The sequence below is a fragment of the Thermochaetoides thermophila genome (genome assembly GCF_000221225.1).
Source record: "Thermochaetoides thermophila DSM 1495 unplaced genomic scaffold scf7180000011818, whole genome shotgun sequence".
In the NCBI taxonomy this organism is placed as follows: domain Eukaryota; kingdom Fungi; phylum Ascomycota; class Sordariomycetes; order Sordariales; family Chaetomiaceae; genus Thermochaetoides; species Thermochaetoides thermophila.
In genome coordinates, this window is record NW_006383034.1 from 2,192,188 (window position 1) to 2,215,548 (window position 23,361).

General features: G+C 55.5%; 5 protein-coding genes across 5 annotated transcripts; 2 read left to right on the forward strand and 3 right to left on the reverse strand.

Annotated features, from left to right (window-relative positions):
* Positions 1-62: 62 nt before the first annotated feature.
* CTHT_0046000 (phospholipase D-like protein) lies at positions 63-5,901 on the reverse strand (the record flags this gene model as incomplete). Its single annotated transcript, XM_006694917.1, has 2 exons — positions 63-69; positions 143-5,901. 2 exons carry the CDS (start codon positions 5,899-5,901, stop codon positions 63-65), a joined length of 5,766 nt encoding a protein of 1,921 aa, XP_006694980.1.
* Positions 5,902-7,837: 1,936 nt separating this feature from the next.
* Positions 7,838-9,449, forward strand: CTHT_0046010 (uncharacterized protein; the record flags this gene model as incomplete). The annotated part of the gene is made up of 4 exons (XM_006694918.1): positions 7,838-7,845; positions 7,903-7,943; positions 8,033-9,141; positions 9,207-9,449. The coding sequence occupies 4 exons, from the start codon at positions 7,838-7,840 to the stop codon at positions 9,447-9,449; spliced, it is 1,401 nt and encodes a 466-aa protein (XP_006694981.1).
* A 647-nt stretch (positions 9,450-10,096) lies between these two features.
* Positions 10,097-11,055, reverse strand: CTHT_0046020 (NADH-ubiquinone oxidoreductase-like protein; the record flags this gene model as incomplete). The annotated part of the gene is made up of 3 exons (XM_006694919.1): positions 10,097-10,547; positions 10,654-10,852; positions 11,013-11,055. 3 exons carry the CDS (start codon positions 11,053-11,055, stop codon positions 10,097-10,099), a joined length of 693 nt encoding a protein of 230 aa, XP_006694982.1.
* Positions 11,056-11,618: 563 nt separating this feature from the next.
* CTHT_0046030 (putative U3 small nucleolar ribonucleoprotein) lies at positions 11,619-13,976 on the reverse strand (the record flags this gene model as incomplete). The annotated part of the gene is made up of 1 exon (XM_006694920.1): positions 11,619-13,976. The coding sequence occupies one exon, from the start codon at positions 13,974-13,976 to the stop codon at positions 11,619-11,621; it is 2,358 nt and encodes a 785-aa protein (XP_006694983.1).
* A 1,876-nt stretch (positions 13,977-15,852) lies between these two features.
* Positions 15,853-17,671, forward strand: CTHT_0046040 (uncharacterized protein; the record flags this gene model as incomplete). The annotated part of the gene is made up of 2 exons (XM_006694921.1): positions 15,853-15,904; positions 15,963-17,671. The coding sequence occupies 2 exons, from the start codon at positions 15,853-15,855 to the stop codon at positions 17,669-17,671; spliced, it is 1,761 nt and encodes a 586-aa protein (XP_006694984.1).
* Between the last annotated feature and the right edge of the window lie 5,690 nt (positions 17,672-23,361).

Consider the following 23,361-nt stretch of genomic DNA (forward strand, 5'->3'; position numbering starts at 1 on the left):
CTTCTTCTTCTTCTTCCTCTCCTCTCTCTCGTTTATAACTTTTTTTTTTTTTAGTTGCTATTTTAGTTGCTACAATCCAGTTAGCATCTCATCTTCTCCTCCATCTCATATCTCATGGGGACAAAACGAAAGGTGAACTTACTAAATAGCCAACGGCGCCACCATATCCACCTGGAAAAGCCAATTCCCATTCGTCTCCTCCACCACGAGCCAATCGTACGGGAACTGCACCAGCGGGCCCTGCGTCAGCTTCAGCAGCTCCTCGGCCTGCTGCGGCGTCAGCATCTGCCACTCCAGCGCCGTGCCCGTGTTGCTGCTCCCGCCGCCGCGACGCGAGCCTCTAGTCGTCGCCCGCCGACGGGTGCCGCCTGCGGTTCCTCCACGGCGTTGGGAGGGAGTCGGTGCTAGGGTCGTGACCTTCGGTTGTGATTGAGATAGTTGCTGTTCCATAGACGGTGCCGCATTCGGGGTTGGCGTTGCCGCGCCAGAGGAGGTGCTGCCTCTCGTAGTAGACGGTCGGGCGGTGATATCCCTGCCACGAGCATAGCTGCTATCGCGACGGGGACGCTGGCTAGGACGGCTGCTCAGCGCCAGACTGGACTCTGAGCCGGGGAGGGTGTCGTGGCTGGAGGTAATCCATCCGTTGCCGTTGCCGTTGCCGTTGCCGTTGCCATTGCCAGCACCATTCCCATTGCCATTAGCCGCGTTGAGACTCGAATTCTCGTACGGCCCAGCGTCAGCCTTCAGAGCCTCCTTCTCATTCATCACAGCTTGCGCAACCTTGCCCACCGGACCGGTAACCTTCTCATTTATAACAGCACCAGCGACCACCGCAGGCCCAGGCGCCGCGATCCCCGCCCCACCAGCAGCAACCTGCCTGTCCAAGCTCTTCTCCTTCTCCTTTTCAGCCTCCTCCGATGCAGCCATAACCCCGGCACTCGACGTCCGCCCGCCAGTGATCAGCTCCTCCATGCTGAGCTTGAACTTCTTATAATAGTCGGCAAAATTCCGATACTCGCTCCAGTTCGTGACCTCGGAGTCGGGCATGCAGCGGAAGACGCGGCGGAAGATGCGCGTGTTGTTCTCGGCTACGCGACACCACACGTTCTCGTAGAAATCCGGATCGAGCGGGTCGCGCATGCAGTCCTTGTCGATGTCGGCTTGCCGGATAGACGCAATGAAGTGAGAGAGCGGCGAGGGAGAAGGCGAGCGGTTGCTCGAGTAGTCGCCGTTATTGTTATTGTTTTCCTCCGAAGTCTGAGCCTGGAACTGCGACGGCTGGCTTCCGCGGCGCGACGTCTGTGGCCGTTCCTGCTCCACCACCGCTGCCGCCGCCAACGACGATGACCCAAGAGCTTCCTCCTTAGCAATTGCGGCCGCAGATTTTCCGCCGCTGGACTTAGGCCGGCGTACGTCGACGGGATGATCAACAGTGCCCTTACCCTCGGCCGACACGTCATGCACGAGCACCTCGTGCTCACCCCCCACAATAACCGAGTCGCGCCCCTGATCCAAGCCCTGCTCCTGCGCCTGACGCCAGTGATCCGGCCCGAAGCCTTCCACCTCCAGCCTGTATCTCTCAGCACCCAAGTCCTCCTCCCGCCCCTCATCATCCCTCCCCGCCGTCGACCGCCACGAGCTCCAGGACATCCTCTTCTTCCTGCGCTGCCTCTTCGGCTCCTCTGCGTCGGCGTCCCCGCTCTGGCCAGCGGAAGGATGCGAACGTGTCGGGCTCCTAGGCAGCTGCGCCTCGGGCTCGGCATACGACACCGTCGTCTTCCTCTTCTCCCTCGTCAAGGACGGTCCATCCTTGACGGGCCCCAGCTCGGGATCATCGCTATGGTAGATCTCGTCCATCTCCCTCCTGAACCGCTCATCTTGCTCCATAAGGTCGGCCTGGCGTTCCTGCTCCAGAATCTCATCTACGTCCAGACCTAAGTGCTCCCTCATCAGCCGCAGACGCAGGGTATGCGCGAACCGACCGACCTGGTACGGCCTGCCGGCCATGGTCGACCAGATCATGTCGGTATCGCGCACAATCGCCGCCGCCTCCGAGTCGCGATTACCCAGCAGCGACCGCTCGTTGATGTTGGCCGAGCCAATGAGCGCGACACGGTCATCCACGATGATGCACTTGGCATGAATATACAGCTGCTCCGTCGTCAGCAGCCCCGAGCCCAGCTTGCCCCACTGCCGCAGGCTAAAGAACTGGATGTAATCCTCCGGCTCGATGCCCGCGGCCCGCAGCCGGCCAAAGATAGAGTGCTCGCCGCGGCAGATGCTGCGGTACTGGCACTGCAAGATGAGCCGGATGGACGTGCCATCCTGTTGATCAACCTCGTTCTGGAAGCCAGGCATCAGCGGGATGAGGATGATAGCGCGCCAGTCCTCGTGGTTGCGGTGCGCGCGGATAATGCGCCTAACCAACGCATCGCCAATGCCGTTGACCATCTTGTGGTTGAGCGTCTCCGTGCTGGTGATGAAGAACTGGTTCTCCATGTACACGAAGTGCTCCGAGTCCTCGATCATCTTGATGTACGCCGAGTGGATGCTGTCCTCGGTCTCGGTGATGCCCAGCGACCAGGTCGAAGCCGAGCGCAGGATCTGCACCTCGCACGTGCCCGTCAACCCGACAGCCTCCATCTCCTCCGGCCTGCAATCCGGCGGCGGCAGCAAGAACGGCGTCGGCCGGGTCGGTTTCCTGCCGCGACGCACATAGTTCCACCGCTGCACGAAATGCCTGGTCAAGTCGCGCGCGGGCTGGCCGACCACCTGCATGCCGACATCGTGCCAGGGCATGCGCGGGGTGCGAGAGCGGTCGTACATCTCCTCGTAGGGGTCGGTAAGCTTGAAGAAGTCGCGCTCGCGCGGGTTGGAGTAGTCCTTGCCGGGGAACAACTGGCAGTGCTCGGCATCCTTGGGCAAATCGCACCCGGGCTCAAAGCCGGTTGGCTTGTCGTCGGCGACGGGGTGCTGCGGCGTGTCCCAGCGGCCGAAGCACAGGTCGATGCCGCCGATGAAGGCGATGTCGTGGTCGACGATGCAGATCTTCTCGTGGTGGGCGAAGAAGAACTGGTTCTTCTTGAACTGATGAGGCGATCGCTGGATGAAGATGTTCGGGTGCAGGTTAAGCAGCGAGAACTTTGTGTGCTCCGAGTCGATCGGGATGGCAGCCTCGACGTTGCGGTAGACGATGACGAAGATCTTGACGCCCTCGGCGGCCTTGCGCTGGAGCAGGCGGTCCAGTCGCCACTTCTGGCTGATACAGGCCGGCCGGCGCATGTACAGCTCGGGGCTGAGCCACCAGTCGTGGATGTAGATGACGTCCTTGGCCATGCTGATGGCCCGAGAGACGTTCCACATGTAGTCGCGGCCGTCGACGAGCCACTGCGCATACACGCCCGTCCTCACCGGCGCGAAGCTGTTGAACCGGTTCTTGCCGTGCCACGGCGTGTTCTTGAGCATCTCGCGGATCGACTCCTCGAACTGCGCAATCAGGTGCTGGTTCGGCGAGAAGAGCTTCACCTTGCGCTCCGACGTAATCAGCTTGAGCGTGTGGTGCTTCTGATGCTTCTGCTGCGGCCGGGTCGACAGATCCAGGTTCTCGATGTTGTCGTCGCCATCATCATCGTCGTCGTCCTGCTCGGCCGCCTGCTTCTTGCTCTTCTTCGACACGATCTGGAACTTGGAATCGACCAAGTACACATCGTAGATGTTCATATTCTCCGGCGATTCGACGCACACGATGTAGCTCTGCCGCACGAGGAACCACTTCCTCGTGTGCCGAGCAATCACCTTGCCGGGCGTCAGCACTCTCCGGAAATCGAGCCCCTTAGACGACTGAATGTGCAGGTAGCACTCCTTGCCATGGTAGCTGCCCTCGGCCGCCAGCCGAACACCCAGCGCCGATAGCTCCAGGAAGCGACACAGCCGGTTGCTGTCGGCACGAAACATCAGCCAGCGGATCATGTCATGCAGATACTTCTCCAGCATGCGCTGCTGTCTCTCGACGTAGCGCCGACGCTGCGCCGCCGCGTCCGCTGCCGCCTGGCTGAGGTCGGCGTTCGAGCCCAGCGCAGACGGCTTGCGCCGACCACCCAGGTACGGCATGCGGGAACGACGCCTGGGAGGCCTGTTCTCCGCATCGGTGCCTTCCGGGGCGGTTATCTCGCCGGCAGTGTTCTCCCCAGCCGTGTCCTCTCCCGCGATATGCAGAGACGGGGGCGGCTGAGGGAGGCCGGACTGCATAGTATCGGTGGTATTGGTGTGGCTCGGGCCGGCAGGCTTATCCTTCTCTTCGTCGCCGTCCTCTTCCAACCCTCTCACGCCACGGAGGTAGGGGAAGGCCGACAAGGGGAAGCTGGGCTGCTTGGGGCGATTGCCCAGGTTCGAGCCGAAGCCCTCGTTCGCCAGCGCCAGCTTGTACTTCCAGTGTAGGTTCAAGAAGTCCTTGATGGTGCGCTTGATGGTCCACTTCATCTGGCTGGGACCGCTGCCATACTCGAGCTCGACGGTGAAGATCCAATGCCGTTCGCTGTCCTTGCCTTGGATGGGCTGGCTGTCGGTGATGCGCAGACGCAGCTGCTCCAGGAGGACCGGAATCCTCTTGTTACCGTGTTCGTCGCGCTGGATCATGCTGGCGAGGATCAGCACAGCGGGGGCGACGGCGCGCAGTTCGGCCATGAGTTCCGCGGATTTGGAAAAGTCGAACTGCTCTTCCCTCTTCTGCCGCAGGAGTTTGAGTGCGCCCTTGACTTGACGCCACTTTTGCGCGCCGAAAGTCGACGCTCTTTCCGTCCCAAAGAAGGGCCTCCTGGGGCTCATAGCGTCCCCGTCTGATACTCCACCGCCTCTGTCACCGCCGCCTCCTCCTCCTCCTCCTCCTCCTCCTCCCCCCAATGCTGAGAAGCGACGAAAATGATAGCCCATGCGCGAACTCGACGGGCCGTCCGCATCGTCGGCATCTATGCCCATTCTTGAAATCGATAGACCGTGGGCTGCAGCTCGCCGGGCGAGACGCTCCCTGAACAGGCGATCGCGGCCCTCTCCCTCAGAGAAGCCATGGTCGTCGAAACCAGCAAACGTTGTCCTCCTTAAAAAGGAAAGTGGGCCATGGGGGCTGGAATTTGCAACATTGTGGCCGCTGGCATTGGCGCTCGTCGGCGTCTCCACGGCTCCAGGACCTCCCGGTGTGTTAGGAAGGGAAGAATGGTCATTAACCCTATACCGGCGCATCCGCCTCTTCTTCTTTTGCTTGCCCTTGTTGGGATGACCCGCCGTCGTCTCGTCGGCAGTCTCTTCGGCGTCCGCATCGTCGTCGCTACCCTCATGACGGGTCGGATGTCGTGACGTTGTTGGGGAGCTCGCCGTCGAGGGGAACTCAGAACCCCCCACGGGGGTCCTAGGCGGTTGTGACGGCGTGCTGATGGGCCCAGCTAGCTCTTTCAGCTTTGCCATCAGGCCGGAGCCGCGGAACTTGCCTAAGGCCTCCCGCGTATCCCATGAACCGGTCCGTGAGTGGGAGTGTGAAGGCGTCGGGTCGGGGATTATCTCCTCTTCCTGTCCAAACTGGACATTCTTCCCAGATGGGCCAGCCGAAGAAGGTTCGAGGATGTCGCTCAGCGTAGTCCTCGGGCTCACAGGGCCGGGACTCTGAGGAACCTGAACGGTCAGATGTTGGGGTCGGAAGCCACTGGTGCTGTGAGATATCCTCTCGCCGGTGCTGGTGGGGCCTTCGTTCTCAGGACCAAGTTGGCTTCTTAAGGAGGAGGGTCTCGTGGCGAAGTCGAACTGATCGGAACCTAGGGGCTGTGGACGGGTAGGCGTCCCATTATCGGTCTCTAGTGACAGGGGAGTGTCCCTTAGTGCCACGGCGGCATTTTGGGGTCGTGTGTCTGGCATCGTCCCACAAGCGCAGGAAAAAAAAACAAAAAAACAAAAAAAACAAAAAATAAGAAAAAAATTAAAAACGGAAACGTAGACGTGTCTAGGTAGAGCCTCTAGTCGGATAGCTCCTCAATCCTCAATAACAAGGCATGACGAACATGCAACGGTACTGGAACATAACTCTCTGGAGAGGGAACTGGTCGAGCAAAGATGCCAACAACAGATCCCACCGAGCACTTCAGACCTCTAGGTTCGGCGGCGAAGACAGTGTCCCGGGTAACACAAGCATGTGAGTCTTGGAAGCTGCTTGTGCTCAGTCGCCGTGGCTTGTACTCCTACGCACGATGGCGCGTCCGACCAGCGTTTTCGACTTTGGACGGTGCGGACGAGATCTCTCCTGCAAGGGCTATAACTGATTGGGTGGCAAAAACGTGGGAGTACGACCGACAGCTGGTGACCGATGAAACAGCTGACTCCAGATGGATGTGGAATATGGATATGGATATGGATATGGATGGATATGGATACGGATAGCGAGGGCGAGCGAGGATCGAAAGTACGCGAGGACGGGAAGACGGGATAGATCACAGTCCAGACCGAGCGGGCGATCAGGCGGTTGTTGTCCTCTTTTGTTGCGGAGAGACAGTTTGGGGTGGCCTTGAGGCGCTGACCAGGCGACCTCTAACAGCCGTGCTGTCGACGGGTGATGATGCGACGCTAGGGCGATCTAGAAGCGGGAGCTCACACGCGTGGCAGAGTCGCAGTCGAGAAAGTTGGAGTATGGGTAGGAAAAAACCTCTGGACAGCTCGTGGCTCGGGGCGTGGTGGTGTGTAGTTTGGAATTGGGAGGGGACAGCTTCCGAGAGCCAGGTTAGGTTCAGGCGACGAAAGCGCACTTCAGGCAACGCAGACGCAGCAACAAGTCAGCCAAGTAGTCAGGGTCAATGTTTTGTGGTTCGTTTCGCAGCGATCGACTGTGTGGCTCGGTGTTGGGGAGGACAGCTCGCAACAGTAACAGCTTTCCTGGTGCCCTCTTGGAACTGGAACTGGAACTGGAGCTGGAACTGGAACGGGAACGGGAACGGGACGAAACTGGAACCTGGAGACGCTGATGCAACCATCCAACTTTCCCTTTCCACTTCCCAGGCCTGTCCCTAAAAGTATCTGTGGAGCCATGAGTGGACACCCAAGGATGGGCGTTCAGGGCGAATCAGACAGGGGGGTTCCTCTGCGTGCAATTTAACCATCCCACGTTGTAATTACGCCTTTTGTAACGGCGTTGGACGTCCGCAAAAGACGGCAAGGCACGGCTTCAGGCTCCCTCCTTTGGAAAATGTATGGCAGATTGATAGCCTCCAGAAATTTTCTCTAGATACCGTAACCTACAGCTCTGTAAAGACACCCGTGTCACGATCTTCCGTTATGTCAAAGTCCGAAGGCATGTCTGCTTGAGTGTTGCACCACTGAGCGGATCCTTCATACGCAGCGCCATCTTGCACGTGTAATTTACACGCGATCTAGAAACACGAAGAGGACAAAGATCGACAGGGGAATCAGCTCCTATTTTAGCAACAGGCCAAAATCAATTGTGGACTGGACTGTGCGACATGGGAAAGAGAGGGATCCCAGAAGAGAAGAGAAGAGAAGAGAAGAGAAAATGGTCAGAAAGATGCCAGTCTGCATGCACTGCCATGTCATGGAATGACGGCAGCAAAAAGTTAGGTTCCAATTTTGATGTTAGCTGATTATCCAGGGTTAGGGTCGCGGATCAAGACCCTGCGCCGTTGCATTGTCCCCTTGCAGCCCCTCGTCGGCGGGGCACCCGAGCTGATCCCATCCATCCACTCAATTCATTGGGCAGATTGGGCGCGTCATCACGACGCGTTTCCCCCATCGCAAACGACACACCATCGAGAGGGCACAGCAACCCCAGCCCAATGCGACCGCCAACATGCCCAGGTAACTCCAGGATCCATCCATAATTTTCTTGTGCCATGTAAATGCTGACAGTGCCAGGGAAATAATCACCATCCAGGCCGGCCAATGCGGCAATAGCAGTAAGTGCTGACCTCTCTGGAACACCATTACAACAACCCCCTCACCACCTCACCACCTCACCACCTTACCCTCGCTAACAACACCCCAGTCGGCAGCCAGTTCTGGCAGCAGCTCTGCCAGGAGCACGGCATCAGCCAAGACGGCACGCTCGAGGACTTTGCGACGGAAGGGGGCGACCGCAAAGATGTCTTCTACTATCAAAGCGACGACACCCGGTACATCCCCCGCGCCATCCTGATCGACCTTGAGCCGCGCGTCATCCACGGCATCCAGACCGGCCCCTACCGAAATATCTATAACCCCGAGAATTTCTACGTGGGCAAGCACGGCACCGGTGCGGGTAACAACTGGGGCGATGGCTACCAGACCGCCGAGTCCGTCCACGAGGAGATCTTGGAGATGATCGACCGCGAGGCCGACGGCAGCGACTCGCTCGAGGGCTTCATGATGCTGCACTCCATCGCCGGCGGCACCGGCTCTGGCTTAGGCTCCTTCCTGCTCGAACGCCTAAACGATCGCTTTCCGAAGAAGATCATCCAGACCTACTCCGTCTTTCCAGACACTACTAACTCAGGCGACGTCGTCGTGCACCCGTACAACAGCATGCTAACCATGCGCCGCCTAACCCAAAACGCCGACTCGGTCGTCGTCCTCGACAACGGCGCCCTCGCCCACATCGCCGCCGACCGCCTGCACTTACAGGAGCCCTCCTTCCAGCAAACCAACCAGCTCGTGTCGACCGTCATGTCCGCCAGCACCACAACCCTGCGCTATCCCGGCTACATGCACAACGACCTCGTCTCGATCCTCGCCTCCCTGATTCCCACGCCCCGCTGCCACTTCCTGATGACAGCCTACACTCCCTTCACGGGCGACCAAGTGGAGCAAGCGAAAACCGTCCGCAAGACGACGGTGCTCGACGTGATGCGCCGCCTGCTGCAGCCCAAGAACAGGATGGTGTCGACGGTGCCCGGCAAAAAGAGCTGCTACATCTCCATCTTGAATGTGATCCAGGGCGAGGTGGACCCGACCGACGTACACAAGTCGCTGCTGCGCATCCGCGAGCGAAGGCTGGCCACATTTATTCCGTGGGGCCCGGCCAGCATCCAGGTGGCGCTGACGAAGCGCAGTCCGTACGTGCCCATGTCGCACCGCGTGAGCGGGTTGATGCTGGCGAATCACACTAGCATTGCTACTGTAGGCCTACTCCTTCCCCCCCCCCCTCTTAATTACGTTGTAGGCATCATTACTGACGGTCGTAGCTATTCAAACGTATCTACCGGCAATACGAAGGCATGCGCAAGCGCAACGCCTTCCTCGAAGGCTACAAGAAGACGGCTCCGTTCGCAGACGGCTTCGCCGAGTTCGACGAGGCCAAGGAGGTCGTGTGCGATCTGATTGCCGAGTACGAGGCAGCTGAAGAGCCGAACTACCTGAACCCGGACCTGGGCGGGTCGGGCGAGGGCCAGCCGACGTCGATGGAGACGGATCGACGGGTAGGATGACTTGCAATTCTTTTTTTTCTTTGCTTTTTTTTTGTTTTGTTGTTTTTTTTTTTCGTTTGTGTTCCTAAAAGTACCCACGGGTATTGATGTTCTTTGGGTGGACGGATGGGTCGTGTACCTGGTGTTTTTCAGGGGAGTTAATAAGTTGTCGTCATATTTATCAAGCAAGCAAGGACTGGATGAATGGCTATGGGAGTTTAGGAGCATTGTGGGCTATTATTCAGGTATTGAAATGCCCGACGCGAACGGACAGTTATCGCGGTATTTTTAACATATCAACATATGAGCTGGTATGGCCATGGGAGCTTTAAGGTGTAGCTTCACTTTTTATCTTTGAGTAAGGGGGCCAAAATAAAAGTTTTATTGACCCATTCGTCGGATATTGCCCGGTGAGACTACCCCCTCGCTCTTCTTCATGAGCTTCGTCGATAATATCTCGGGAAAAAAAAAAAAGGTTCAGGACATGTAACCGCTCAGCGTCTGCGGGCGACTCTGTTGAGTGTATACACATCCAGCACAATCGACACAAAAGAAACGCCAAAACATGATGTGGTATGTATCTTTTATGCATATCTCTCTCTCTCTCTCTCTCTCTCTCTTTTTTTTTTTCCCTTTTCCGTCCTCTCTCCAAACCAAGTCCCCTCTTCTTACTTCCTATACCACATCCTCGTAATCTTGGTATTTCTCATCTTCCTCTGCAGCTGGAAGATCCCGTACATCAACGCCTCGCTCGTCGGCGGGCAGCCGGGAACATACACATCGACCGGCACGATCCTGTCGCAACCTCTCACCACGCTGTAGCTGTAGTGGTAGTATCCACCGCCGTTGGCGCACGAACCCATGGAGATCACCCAGCGCGGGTCAGGCATCTGGTCGTACACCTGGCGCAGCGCGGGCGCCATCTTGTTGGTCAGCGTGCCGGCCACAATCATCACGTCGGACTGGCGGGGCGAGGCACGGAAAATGATGCCGAGACGGTCTTGGTCGTAGCGCGGGGTGGAGAGGTGCATCATTTCCACGGCGCAGCAAGCCAGACCGAAGGTCATGGGCCAGAAGGAGCCTTGACGCGCCCAGTTGGTTATGATATCGAGTGTGGTCCTGCAGTGCAGCAGTCAGCAACTGTTCTCCCCTTGACCAACACCAAAATCCCTTGGTAATGATATCTCAAGCCTGAGGTGTAGCGGGGAAGAGGGCCAAGACGTACAGGGCATACTGCACCAGGCCCTTGGTTCCCTCCTGGCTGGGCAGGGGCACCTCCTTGCGCAGCGACTTGCGTAGTTCATAGCCGGGGTAGGGCTCGACGGCGGTCGACGAGGAGGTGGCAGCAGCCTGGGTGCGAGCGGAGGAAGAGAGGTGGGCGGCGGCGGCGGCGCGGAGGGGGATAAGTTGGGTCGCCGGGCGCGCTAGACACATAAAGCCTCAGGTCAGCGGCTTCTGCTCGAGCAGTACATATAGTGCATAGGTCTAGCGAGGGAGCTGCAACAGTAGTGGCGAGGGATAGACGTAGCTCGCCCATGATCCAAGACATGCAAGGGACTTAAAAGCAAAGGGAAAGTAGCTCACCTCGCAGAATAAGCGAGGCGCCTGTCCTCGCCGACGAGATCATCTTGAGCAAATCTGAATCCTTCTTCCTTCGCTCAAGCGTCTTTGGGGAAAAGAAAAGGAGACAAAGGAACGGAGCGGGGAAGTGTCGACCCTTCGCGCGTCGTCGTCGTGGATATATGGAGCCGCCCGGGCGGGTGGTGGTCGTCGTCGAGCTCAAGCCGTTATCCGATCACTTTTCGCCTCCCAAAGGTGGAAACCCCGGCAAGAAGAGGGAAGACACACGGACCACCCACGAGCTGAGGCATCAAACTGCCGCGATGTGATTGGCCAATTCTTTAACGGGTGGGCCCCACATTTTGGCCTTGTCGGAACTTTGATGCCAGCTGGTACCAGCGGGACGATGAAGTCACTCGCTGCACCGCTTACTCCCATCACTTCACCACTTCACATCAGCATCACTAACTTCGTCGTCGTGAAAAGGAAGAAAAATGATGAGAATCAAAAATGGGCACAAATCCAGTGTTTTATAGTCACCACCTGGTTTACATAGAATAATAATACCCAGCAATACAAATTCCCAAATCCCACATCAGATACCCCACCCCCTCTAAACCCTCAGCTTCCTCACAGCTTGTACGCCCCGCTGCTCTGCACCTTCTTCTCGCCAACCTTCTTCCCATCGAGCCCAACAACCTCGCCCTTGCGATTGATAACCTTGACGCCGCTCTTCTTGAGCTGCGCCACCGTCTCCTTCTTCTCCTTCTCCTTTTCGCTGACCGGCTTGCCGCCATCGAGCCCGCCAGCCTTGCGGATGCGTTCCTTCTCGCGGCGCCGCCGGCGCAGCTTCTCCTCGCGTGACATCTCCTGCTTGGCGATGGGAATACCGGCCTTCGTGACCACCTCGCCCTTCTCGGCAGTGTCCTTGCTCGGCGCGTAGACCTCCTGAGGAGCGATCATGCTGGTCTCGCCGCCAGCAACGCCTTGGGCCGTAGCCGGCTGAGCATCTTCCATGGCAACGGTGGCCACGTCGGACACGACAGTGAGCGTCGGCGCCGGCGGCTTCGGCTTGTAGTGCCAGCTGCTGAGGGCGTCGAGCTTGGCTGAGATCTCCTTCCACATGCGCTTGATCTCTTCCTCGTCGCGGCGGAGCTTCTCGTCCGCGGCGCTGACGTAGGCATCGGGGTTAGCCTTCTTGACGGCCTCCTCCTCGTAGATCTCGGCCAGGCTCTGCTTGGCTTTGGTGTCCTCCACATCGACCAGGCCGCGGCGTACGCCGTGCGGGTTGCCGAACATGTCGGGACGCCGCCGGAGCACCTCGTCGAACTCGCCGGCAAGAATGCGGCGCTTGATGAGCTCCTCGATCGACTCGGACACCTCCTCAGTCACCACAGGCACTGGCTTTCCGACATGGTCGAATTCCATATCCTCCCCCAGCAGCGAGTTGACAGGACGGTCAGCAGCCGTAGCCTCACCAGCCAATGTCCAAGCACGCTTGGCGACCAGCTCGGCCTCCAGCTTGCGGATCTGCTCGGCGATCTTGGCCTGCCGACGCTCATGGGCTGACTTCCGAGACTTAGGATCGCCCGCCGAAGCATCTGAAAGAGCGTCCTCCGAGTCTTCATGTTCAGAGAGATCATCGAACAAGTCGCGACGGACGTCTTGCTCGGCGCGCTCAACGTCGGCGTCGTCTGGCCTCTTGGTCTCCAGCTCAAGCTCGCGCTTCTTCTTGCTACTGCCAGGCTTCTTCTTTTTCCGGGGCGGCGCAAAGAAGTCCTTGTAGTAGATGTCGTTGGCCGTGAGATCCATACCCATACCGTCAGCGAGGTCATCCTCGAGGTTGCCGCCCTCGTCATCCTCGTCCTTGTCCAGCATCTTCTCCAGAGCCTTCTTGCCGACCGGCGGTGCTTCATCGTCAGATTCGTCCTCTTCGTCATCGAGGTCCATGTCGCCATCGTCCTTTTTGCCCCTCTTGCTGGGCTTGACGGCGAAGGGGTCGGCGTGCCAGTCGATATCCTCGGAGTCATCGTCCAGCTCAGCGGTAGGCTCGGCGCGCATATCTTGGTCTTCCCACATTTGGGTCTGCTTGTTGAATTCGTCTATGCTGAAGAAGCCGTCGTTGAGACCATGGGGGTCTTCGACGAGGTCTTCGGCGCTCTCGTCATCGTCTTCCTCGTCTTCCTCGTCTTCCTCGCCCTCCTCACCCTCCTCTTCGCCATCGAGGTCGCTGTGCTTTTCGCCATCAACCTCACCATCAACCTCCTCGCCCACGTCGCTCTTATCTTCCTCACTCCCTGAGTCCTCCTCAGCCTCGAGATCAAACATCGCGTTCTCATCGCCAAGGCTGGCCCCCTCGCCATCCGAATCCTCGGTATCAGCCTCTTCATTGCCCTCCTCCTCGCTCTCCTCCTCATCCGAAGACCCAACCTCAAACCCATCCTCCCCAAACTCAATAACCTTATCCTCCCCTTCTTCCTCCTCAACCTCCCCATTAACCTTCAACTCCTCCAAAACTGCCTGCGCCTCCCCGAGTGCACTAGTGATAATCTTCCTCGCCTGCTGCCAAACCTGCTGGGTCTCAAACCCATCCACATGCACCTTCCTAATCTTCAAAGCAGCAGGCTTGTTCTCCTTCTCGCTCCCATCCCTCTTTCGCTTCTTCGACGAGAGAGCACCACTCTCGCGCAGACGGGCGATCCCAGCAGCCTGGTGATCCGCGATCTGAGCTGCGAGCGGGTCGAGCGCGGCCTTCAAAAGGGCCAGCGACCCCGCCGGAAGCTGGGGTGTCGGACGCAGGAATATGTGCCGGTTCTCAGGAGCCGTCGAATCCAAGAAGGCGGTGATGGCGGCGGCGGCAGCGCCGTCGCTTCCGCTGCCGCTGCCGTCTGCGGCCGATGCCGACAGGGACTGTGGCATGGAGGGGAGAGCGCTTAGGGTGTGTGATGTGGAGGTGAAAGAGGATGTGGTGCTCGGGGCTCCGGGCATGCTCTTTCTTGAGTGGATGGTTGCGGAATGGTTCTGTTTGGCGAAGGTGCTTTGGGGATTGGGGACGAAATTTTGGTTGCTGGACGTTTGGTTTTGCAGGATGTTCTCCAAAAAATTTCGGGTGGGCCTGATGCCCCACTCAGAGTTGAAGGCGCCAAGAGCGCATTGGCCAATCGTAGCGGTCCTGTGGAGCGGAATCTTATCGATAATCTTATCGAGCCCGCTGTTTTATCACATCCTCCAGATGTCAATCGTGTCCTGTCTCCCATCTTAACTCGACCCAACTACTGCAGTGCTCCCGATGATCAATACATCGTTCGGTCTGCTTATTTGCAGCTTCGACTTTACATCAACACAAGCAGTTATGCGTCTGTCTTGGATTCAATTTAACTTGAAATCAATACAGCGCTTCCCGGTTAATCATCCCCCGATATCTCCCGGTCGATCCGCCCTCAAGGAGCGTAGTCTTGTCCGCTTCTCGATGAGAGCAGTTCCAAGCATCCTCTCCACTATTCCCATGATCGCCACTTGAGCGCTCTTCGGAACATTGTCTCGAGGCTAAAGACCAATTACGATTCAAGTAGATTACATGCTAAATGCATGTCTTGTCATACCTCTAAATCTTCCGTTGCATAGGATGGTTCAACGGCCTTCAAGCCAATTGCACGCGAGCGACTGCCTTGACGGCTGCATGTCGGTGAAAACTTGCGACTTGTTCTCCTCCTATGTTTCTTGATCCCCCCATCTCGCATTTCCAACATTTCCCAGATCTTAGGTATCATCTGCTTCGTAACGTGAGACTTACAGCCCAGCATCATGAAGGCACGGCAGACTCTTTATCACCAAATATCGTATATCGGCGCGTGACTGGCCGATTGCTGTCCACTGACAGGCAGCACTGTCTTCACGTGGGTCTCAGATGCATCACAGTGTCACAGATCGCGACAGATTGCTGAATGCAGCAAGCTGCGGGAATAGCTGTTAGCCGAAGACAACATCACGCGGGGGAAACGAGTCAAAGCATGGAACCTATTAGCGACTGCATCCGGATGGTCCTCTATGGCATACAGTAGTACGGTAATGTACAACGGACCGCGGAGATATGTACCTGGGTATCTTAGGCGGACTGCTATTTGGTTGATATGAGCCCTTGACGTGCAGAGAGTATCACAGATCCTGCCGATGCTCAGTAGTTGAGGTTGTGCCGGATGCATTCTACCCGGGGCATAGTTCTGTCCTCCAATTGCTGCTAGTGAGATAGCCTCAGGTTATAAGAATCAGAAGAATCATAAAACACATGAAGATCTCAGCCTCTATATGGCATTCTTTTCATAATCCATCGTCCTCTCGCTGTCTCTCACCACAGAATGACGTGCAGTCTTGGCAGCGGGATGTGCCTGCACCCCTGCATCCACACTAACCCCTGGAGCCCCATCTCCCTGCTCCTTGCCACCGACAAGCGACTTGTACCTTGTCCGCCTTTGCCTCTGGTCCGCTGTTGGCTGGCGACCAAGGATTCAGCAATCAGTCATCGCCCACCGGCTTTCTCTTGTGCTACCTTCGTTGGTTTAGATAAGACGAACCTCTCCCGACGTCGGCGCTGTACTCGAGCTGCCCGCCATCGTTTCGCTTCGAGACCAAAAAAAAAAAAACAAGAAAGAACATTGTCTTACAGAGCATACATCCAAGCCGATCATCACCATCACCGCAGTCACTTGACTCGGGTACGGTAACATTGCGACGCCCTTTGTATCACGGGCACTACGTCACTGTCGGATCCAGTAAAATTCATATCAACACTAGCAACCAACAAGCATCCAGGGTCCGAGACGGCATCAGCGATCACTTTTTAGCCCTTTTTAAGTCTTCATCAGAGATGAAATTCGGCCAGCAGTTTGAGCAGCTCTCTGTGCCGCGATGGAAGCTTCGTACGTCTTCTATCAATTGGCGCTATCAATTGTAGGATCTACGCTAACTGCATCACAGATAACATCGACTATAACGCGCTCAAGCAGCACATCAAAGCGCACACAACCCGCGACCCTGCCGTCGCTACGCCTGTCCCAATCCCCGGAGGCGGCGGTCGCGATTCAGCGCTGATCAAGTTCGAGAATGACCTCTATGCTGAGCTCTGCCAGCAACATGACCGCGTGCATCTGTTTGTCACCAGCACCGCAGACGAGGTCGCTCGGCGGCTAGCTCATATCTCTTCCGTTCTCGACAGAACCCTTGCGCGGCAACCATCCCTCAAGCGCGTGCAGCGACTCGCGCGATGCGAACAGGAACTTTTGTCCTGCGCCAACGATGTCGCGTCGCTGAAGCGGTTTGTTTCTGCGCAGGTCATGGCGTTTCGCAAAATTCTGAAAAAGTATCGCAAGTGGACCGGGTCGACAGCACTAGGGAGCCGCTTTCGCGATGGAGTGCTGTCCGATCCTAAGAGCTTTACTCGTCGCGATTTTAATCCCTTACAAGTGCAATGCGACGAGTTGCTCGCAGCCATGAGAAACGCCATGCCAGCCGACTGGCGCAAACAAATCGCCACACAACAGCAACAGGATCAACAAGCCCAGCAGCAATTATCTAGGACATCCACCAGCGCCTCTAGGACCACGCGAGCGTCTTACTCACGCCCCGAACTATCCCAATCCCAATCCCAACCCCAACCCGAACCCCAACCCCAGCCCGCGGCCTACTGGAACGAGTACGACCACGGCAGCGAGGCTGGCGACGTTGTCAACGGCGACCAGAACGATGACTCCTACGCCATCTACGTCAACCCCACCGACACAACCCTCTCCCTACCCAGTCTCGACTCCCTACGCACTGTCTTCGTACACCCCGTCCAGCGCGTTACCTCCTGGTTCACGCGCCGTCGCGCTGGCGGATACGAATACCACAGTGCCGGTGAGCGTGGTCCCCTCCTTCCAACAAGCGATCATCAAAACTCCCACGAACCCCAGCCCCAGGCCCAAGGGTATGGCTCAACCCGCTCAGCGAGTAACACCCTCATCTCGGAGCGCTCTTCCACATCCTCCGCGTCCTCAACGACCTCCTCAGAAGACGACTTCCCGTCGCCATTCTCACCACGACGTCATCCCCAGCGCCAACGCCGGCGCTCTAGCTCTGTCTCGGACTCCCTCATCTCGCCGCACGACACTTCTCATCCTTTGCGAAGAGTAGAAGACCCCTTCCTCTGTCGCAGACGGATCCTCCGCGCCTGGGTGATGCTCACTTTTTCCCTAGCCGGGGTGTTGGCGCTTGCCGCGGTGGTACCGCTTCTTTTGTTAGGCCCTTATGCAGCGTCTTCGCCTGGGGAGGATGCTGATGAGGGGCTTGATGATGCTAACGACGATAATGAGGATGGGAGCGCATCATGGCAGAAAAGGCAGCAACTCCTCATTGCCGTGGCCGCTGTCCTTTTAGCGGGAAGCTTATGTGTTAACTGCGCGGGCGTGTGTCTCATGCTGTGGAGGGAGGAGTGGGAACGATGGGAGGAAGAGCAACAGCAGGGGTTGATGATGGGTCCGCAGTGGATGGTTGTGTCGGGGAGGGGGTTGTTGGGGAGGAGGGAGAGAAGGAGGGAAGGGAGTTGGGAGATGTGTGAGAAGGTGTTGGGGTGGACGGTTTTCGTGCTGGTCTGTGTCGTGGATGTGGGGTTGTTGGTTTGGCTTGGGGAGTTGGTGCTTTGGGATTAGGTAGAGGGGGGAATATGTTTAGATGAGAAATTGTCTTCGCGGGACAGGTGTGTTGGACAGCGGTTGGTGATACCTCTAGCGTATATGGCATGGTAATGGAAATGATGATGGTTAGTCTTCTAGGACATGACACTTGCTGTCTTCGATGCCGTTTCACAGCATTCAAAAACTCCCGATGTATCACGTAACGTGGGGTAAGGGAAAGGGATCCCTAGTTGTGAGACGCCTTAGGCGTATGCGACGTCCCCTCACAGGCCGATGTAGCACCTCGCCTGGCCTGGCCTCTACAACGCTGAACTGATATTCATATATATATGTCTTAGATCTAAACGATTCTAATTTTGACTTTTTCACACTTCAAGGCATAGTCCCACACTCCCTTCATTGCCGATGATTCTGATTCCTCATCTCTCTCTATAACTTCATAAAACCAGAGCAGTGCAACCCGGGTCAAATCATCCGACCTTGATGCAGAATCCGTTAAAACCAGTCCCACGTGGACAATCTCCCCCCGTTCAGGACTGTCCCACGTTAGTATCGGCATCAAGTAAAGCTTCCGGCCCTCCGTCTTTTCATGATTGCTCTCGTCCCACTTAATCACCACATGCTTATCCTTGACGGTCTCTTCTACTTCTAATCCGGTTCGTGATATCGGCCAGAGGAAACCCTCCAGCTCAAGGAAACCGGCTTGCACTGGGCCCGTGGCAGAAGGCCCTTCCAGGACACACTGGGCATCGAGAACCTCGAGGTGGACAAAGTGTTTCCAGAGTGGTTTTGCCAAAGAGCCTGCTATGGCTGTGACAAAGCCCAGGATTTCAATGTATCCATTTGCGATGGAGGCCCAAGACCAGCTTGGCGCATATGAAGTCCGTTGGCGCTGCTTTGGGGAGTGCTCGTTGACATACCAGCAGAGATTGTAAACCAGACATTCGCGCCACAGCCCAGCAAGATACTGCCACCCAGTCCGGCGCTGGATTATGTCGGCTAGCCCGGACATAGCGGGGAGGATATCGGACTGGAAGGTGAGTCGGCATGTGCAGTAATACTGAACCATCCTGTGCCAGCCGACCATTACTCTTGACATAAGCCGTTTGCGATCGTAGTCGGTGTCGCTGCCATTTAGTGCAAGGGTGTTGGGTGGCGCTTCGGCGAAAATGGTCCTTGCAAACTAGATCTTCGCAGACATGAATGTCTCCGGATAGTCCTCGTTCCAGCTTGGACAGCACTCGCACTTGCGACCTCCCTCCATGCATTCCCACACTATCTCATGTCTGGTGAAATAGAGCAATCGTGGAGAGAGCATTTGCTCTTGAAATGTCCATGCCCGGTTGAGCAACGGATACCAGGTCAATATGGAGGATGGGAATTGCGCGGCTTCGTGGATGGCTGTTCTTCCAGGTAGGTGATATGTCTTCGACACCATGACAGGGCCGATGCGCTCGATCTTGTCCAGATTGTGGAATAAGCCGCTAAATGGTGAGTCGCCCCATGCAGCGCAGATGGGTTGGGCAGACCTGATCAATTCATTGTGAGCTGGCATGATACATTTTGCCTTTGTTTCCCTCCTTGACCTGGTGGGTTACATACCTTCGATCCCTGAGAGCAGGAGCATCTCAGGCCACTCGGTGTTTCCGAATAATACTAAGTAGCGAGAGTATCCCGGTCGGTGAAGCACAAAATAAGACGGTTCATATAGCATCTTCGGTCTTTCCCCAGTTGCCTTCAAGATATGTTCCCAGAGTTGGCACCCTCAGCAACAGCAATGCTTTAGGATGAGTTCCTCTCCAGGTATCCACCCTGCAAACTTGGAAAAGCGTTGATTGAATGGATTATTGAACGGCAGCGGCTCCAACCACCTATCACAGAGAGCTGGTACTATGTCTTTGTCTGGTGTAGAGTTGAAAGCCTGATCTGTGTGTTTATTCGTTTCCCACAGAGAGGGTATGTCATTGCTGCCTTGAACGGGGATGGCCGGTTGCTGTTCCTTATGTTGTTTGGACTCGGCCCAGAGGATACGGCACTCATCACAAGGGGGTCCACGCGGAGGGGATGTAAGATCGGTCGACATCGGGAACCTTCACGTCAATGATACCATCAGTTTTGCTAGTTATGGTTTTGTTTAGGTAGTGTGTCTTAGGAGAAGATTTCTGGAACTTCTCGAGTACATATCAGCTGCGGCCTGGTCACCGTTCGGCTTCTATAAATACAACCCTAGTTTTCTTGTTTAGTGAGACACTTTTCTGCAAGCAACATCCCATTCGAGGAAGAAAAAGTCTGGGATTTCCTCACTCCTCCTCTCACATTTTGAGACCCGCTCAACTTCTTCGGCTAAGGTTGATTGTATGGTAGATATCTAATCCATCAGAGATGTGCAACAGCCATACCGCATATCCCGAAACTTTTGGACATCCGCTCCGAGCCTCCTGAGCACCTCCGAGACTGGCGCTCTGAGCTGTGAATCCCATTGGCTTCATACCCTGGTTGACGTTCTTACTATGGTTGGTTGTGGCGTGCAGCAAGTACCGCGCTAACTAACAAACCGGGGTTGTATTGTACTGTGTCACCATCAGGCAGAGAAAACTCTGAGTGGCAGAGTCGGGAGCCAGTATGGCTGCGCAACTGGCCCCGCGCATACGGATCCGTCATCAGTATTTCTCTTCTTGCTTGCAAATCCCTAAAATACAGCTAAGGAGAACTATGCAACGTAGCCTTAGTTCCCCTATTAGTCACTAGAGGCCTCGATCTCATCGAGAATGGCCGTGCCGGCTGAGCTAGGGGTTTCGGGTTGCTCACATCCAAGTGTTTGCGATCTGGATGGGATGTGAACCAACAGTCGTTTCAAAGTGGAGCTGAAACGCAACCAATGGGAAACACTTGCCAAGGCCAAGAGTGGGGCAATTGGAGGTTAGGCAAGGCATTCAATCAGGAATGAAGCGTATTACCGCCATCACCATCGCGATAATCGTGAAAATGGTAATATAAATGCTTGGCAGGACTTCAACTCCACAAGAGGCATACCATTGACCTGAGTATAAATTTGTATATAGAATCGTCCATCCAGAGACCCTGATGATGATCTCCTCAGTCAAGTCAGCAATAGAAACAGTTGTCAACCAACAACCGGTGACCGCAGTTAAATCACATCCACTACTGGGTGAGGACCCCCAGTCCCTCAGGGTCTGCAATCTGGCAACTACCTTCGAACCCATTCCAGGAGGTTGTGGAATCGTCATGCCAACGGACTGTTTTGTTCAGCATCATTCCATTTAGTTAGGTAGGTAACTAATCCCATGTGTAAGGCCTAACATTCCCTAAGAGCGTTGGGTAAAACAGCCCTATTAAATTGTTCATCAATACGTTACCTTGAAACACGTAATTACTACCAAGGGGCTCGACCTTTAGTGACGCTTTTTCAAAAATATAGCCCTCTTTAATGAAGTTGATGTCCTTCCTCTCGAGACTCACCTCGGCACTCCGGCGCCGTACAAGAACGAGTCCAGTGACGACTCCCCTTAGGTCGCGGCTATTGACTACACCTGGGACTACTGTTGTTCCTGCTTCTTGTGATCCTCCTCCTCCGACTCTTCTAACAATGAGATACCTCGAGCCGCTTAACGAGCGCCTTCGTTCTTCAAAAAAAAAGAAAAGAAAAAAAGAAACTGTTTTTACTGACGCCATCGACGAAGCTTGGCCAACTGTTCCGATAAACTAGTCTGTAACTCTAACAAACTTCGCTCGCACATCTTCCTCCTGTTTCAAACGGTGGCTTTCCTGCATCACCTTCTCCACTAGGAGGTAAGTACGGTAGCTGGAGCTAAGGGAGGATGTCATACCGTCCACCTACGAGCCGAAAATGACTCGTTCTTCCTGCGAGAACAACCGGCGCGAACGCAGTTACTACGGCGAGGATGATCTGGCGTGGTACGACACTCCAACTCGCGGGACTCGCAGCGCTCGCAAGGCAACATCTTAAAACCCACTACATCGATATATACAGCGATGAGATGAAACACTAGGACTTAGCGGACCATCACCAAGCGTAACGGCGATACAAGGCGGGGTGCTTACACGATAGAGCAAGAGTGGAAGGAGGTAGGAGAACGATAGTACAGCTTATATCTTTCGAGGACAAAGCGCGCCTAGTCACAAAAGACCAATGAGGGCGCAGCACGAGCAGGTCTGAAATGACCAAGGGAATGCAAGGAAAGCGTGAGAACTTGGGAGTCGGGCCCGGGAGGTCACGTGATGCCGCTGGCCCTCGGGAATAAGCCAAGCGCCCCGAGTGCCCGGTCTCGGGGTCTTCCCTGAGAGGATAAGGGTCCCGGGGGTGCTTTGAGTGTCCGGCAGCGAGGGGTTCTCGACACAAGGCTCCCAAGGATCGGAGCCCGGAAGGCGGGGAGTTTTGTCAATGACGACAGAACATAGGTGGTCCCCGACTGCTCGGACTCGGCTAGGCTGATGCTCGGCGCGCATAGGCTGGGCTGACGATCGGAAGACAAACGGAGAGAGGAGGCTATAAAAGATTGGCTTACGTGATGGAAAGAAGGTGTGACGATCCAGCAAGCCTTTCTAAGATGGGTTCGGGTTTGGGCTAAGGGCTTATGGATCTGAGAGACAAGAGCTCTTACATAGATTCAGAAGCTCTGCGGTTACCAGTTGGTTTGGGCATCTGTATCACTGACATAGGAACTCTTCGTTCTCCTTTAACTACGAGGAATCTATCTACCTCATGTACTCAAGCCTTTCTTTGTTTCTTAAGGGTCTCTCAGTTCCTCGTCAATATCTCTTGGATTGACGACCTCTTCGACAGTGATTCTTGGCCTGACGACCTTTCGGGGCCGCATGAGCTGTATTTCTTATTGGTTGTTTGTTCCCAGATCCGCTTTTCCGGCGTGACGCCCTTGTTGATCGTAACAGGAGGCACACGGAAGACCTAGGATAAAAATGGACCCAGAGACTCATAGGTCAGAATAGGCTAGGGCTCAACAGACATTCTTCCCCTTTGCTACTCTGCTCTATCTTTGCTTTCTTGGTGCGTGCCCGACTCTGACACTTTCGCTGAAACCTATCGCCACGACAAGACTGGGTTTCTATAGTTGTTTATAGCTATAAGCAACTTCTAGCATTGAATGATAGAGCTAATCGGAGTGATTCTAACGGTGATGTCAGTTTTTGCATGCGATGTATAGTTGTAGTGCTGATGGCTTAAGAAGTGTGTACTAGGAAGAGAGAGGTTGGGGAAGAATGGTGTGTATTGCTTGCCCTCGAAGTTGGGCCGAGAGGACTTTGCAAAACTTTAGTTCTAATTACTAGATAGGCTATAAGTACAAGACCTCTCTATGCAGTATAGCTAACCTTGCTATACGTAGAAGACTTATAAAGAGCTTTCTATAGAAGCCCAGAGCATGGCTGTCAGCATTATTGAAAGTCATAGTCAGAGAACCAAGAAGAGGAACCCATCTACGTCTAGGCTTTCTAAAATGCACCTGGATAGTTGAGATCACTGAAAGTTTGGGAGATAGGAATTGGTACCCTTTTTCCTGACCAGCAGGTGTTGGGCAGTGGTCGCCTGAGGCCAGTAATTTTAAAGGTCATGTAAAATGTTGGGCATTTTAGTGGATCATCCCGATAAGAGATAAGCACTAAATGTCGTCACTCACTTATCCGACACTGCTCTCGTCACATTTGAA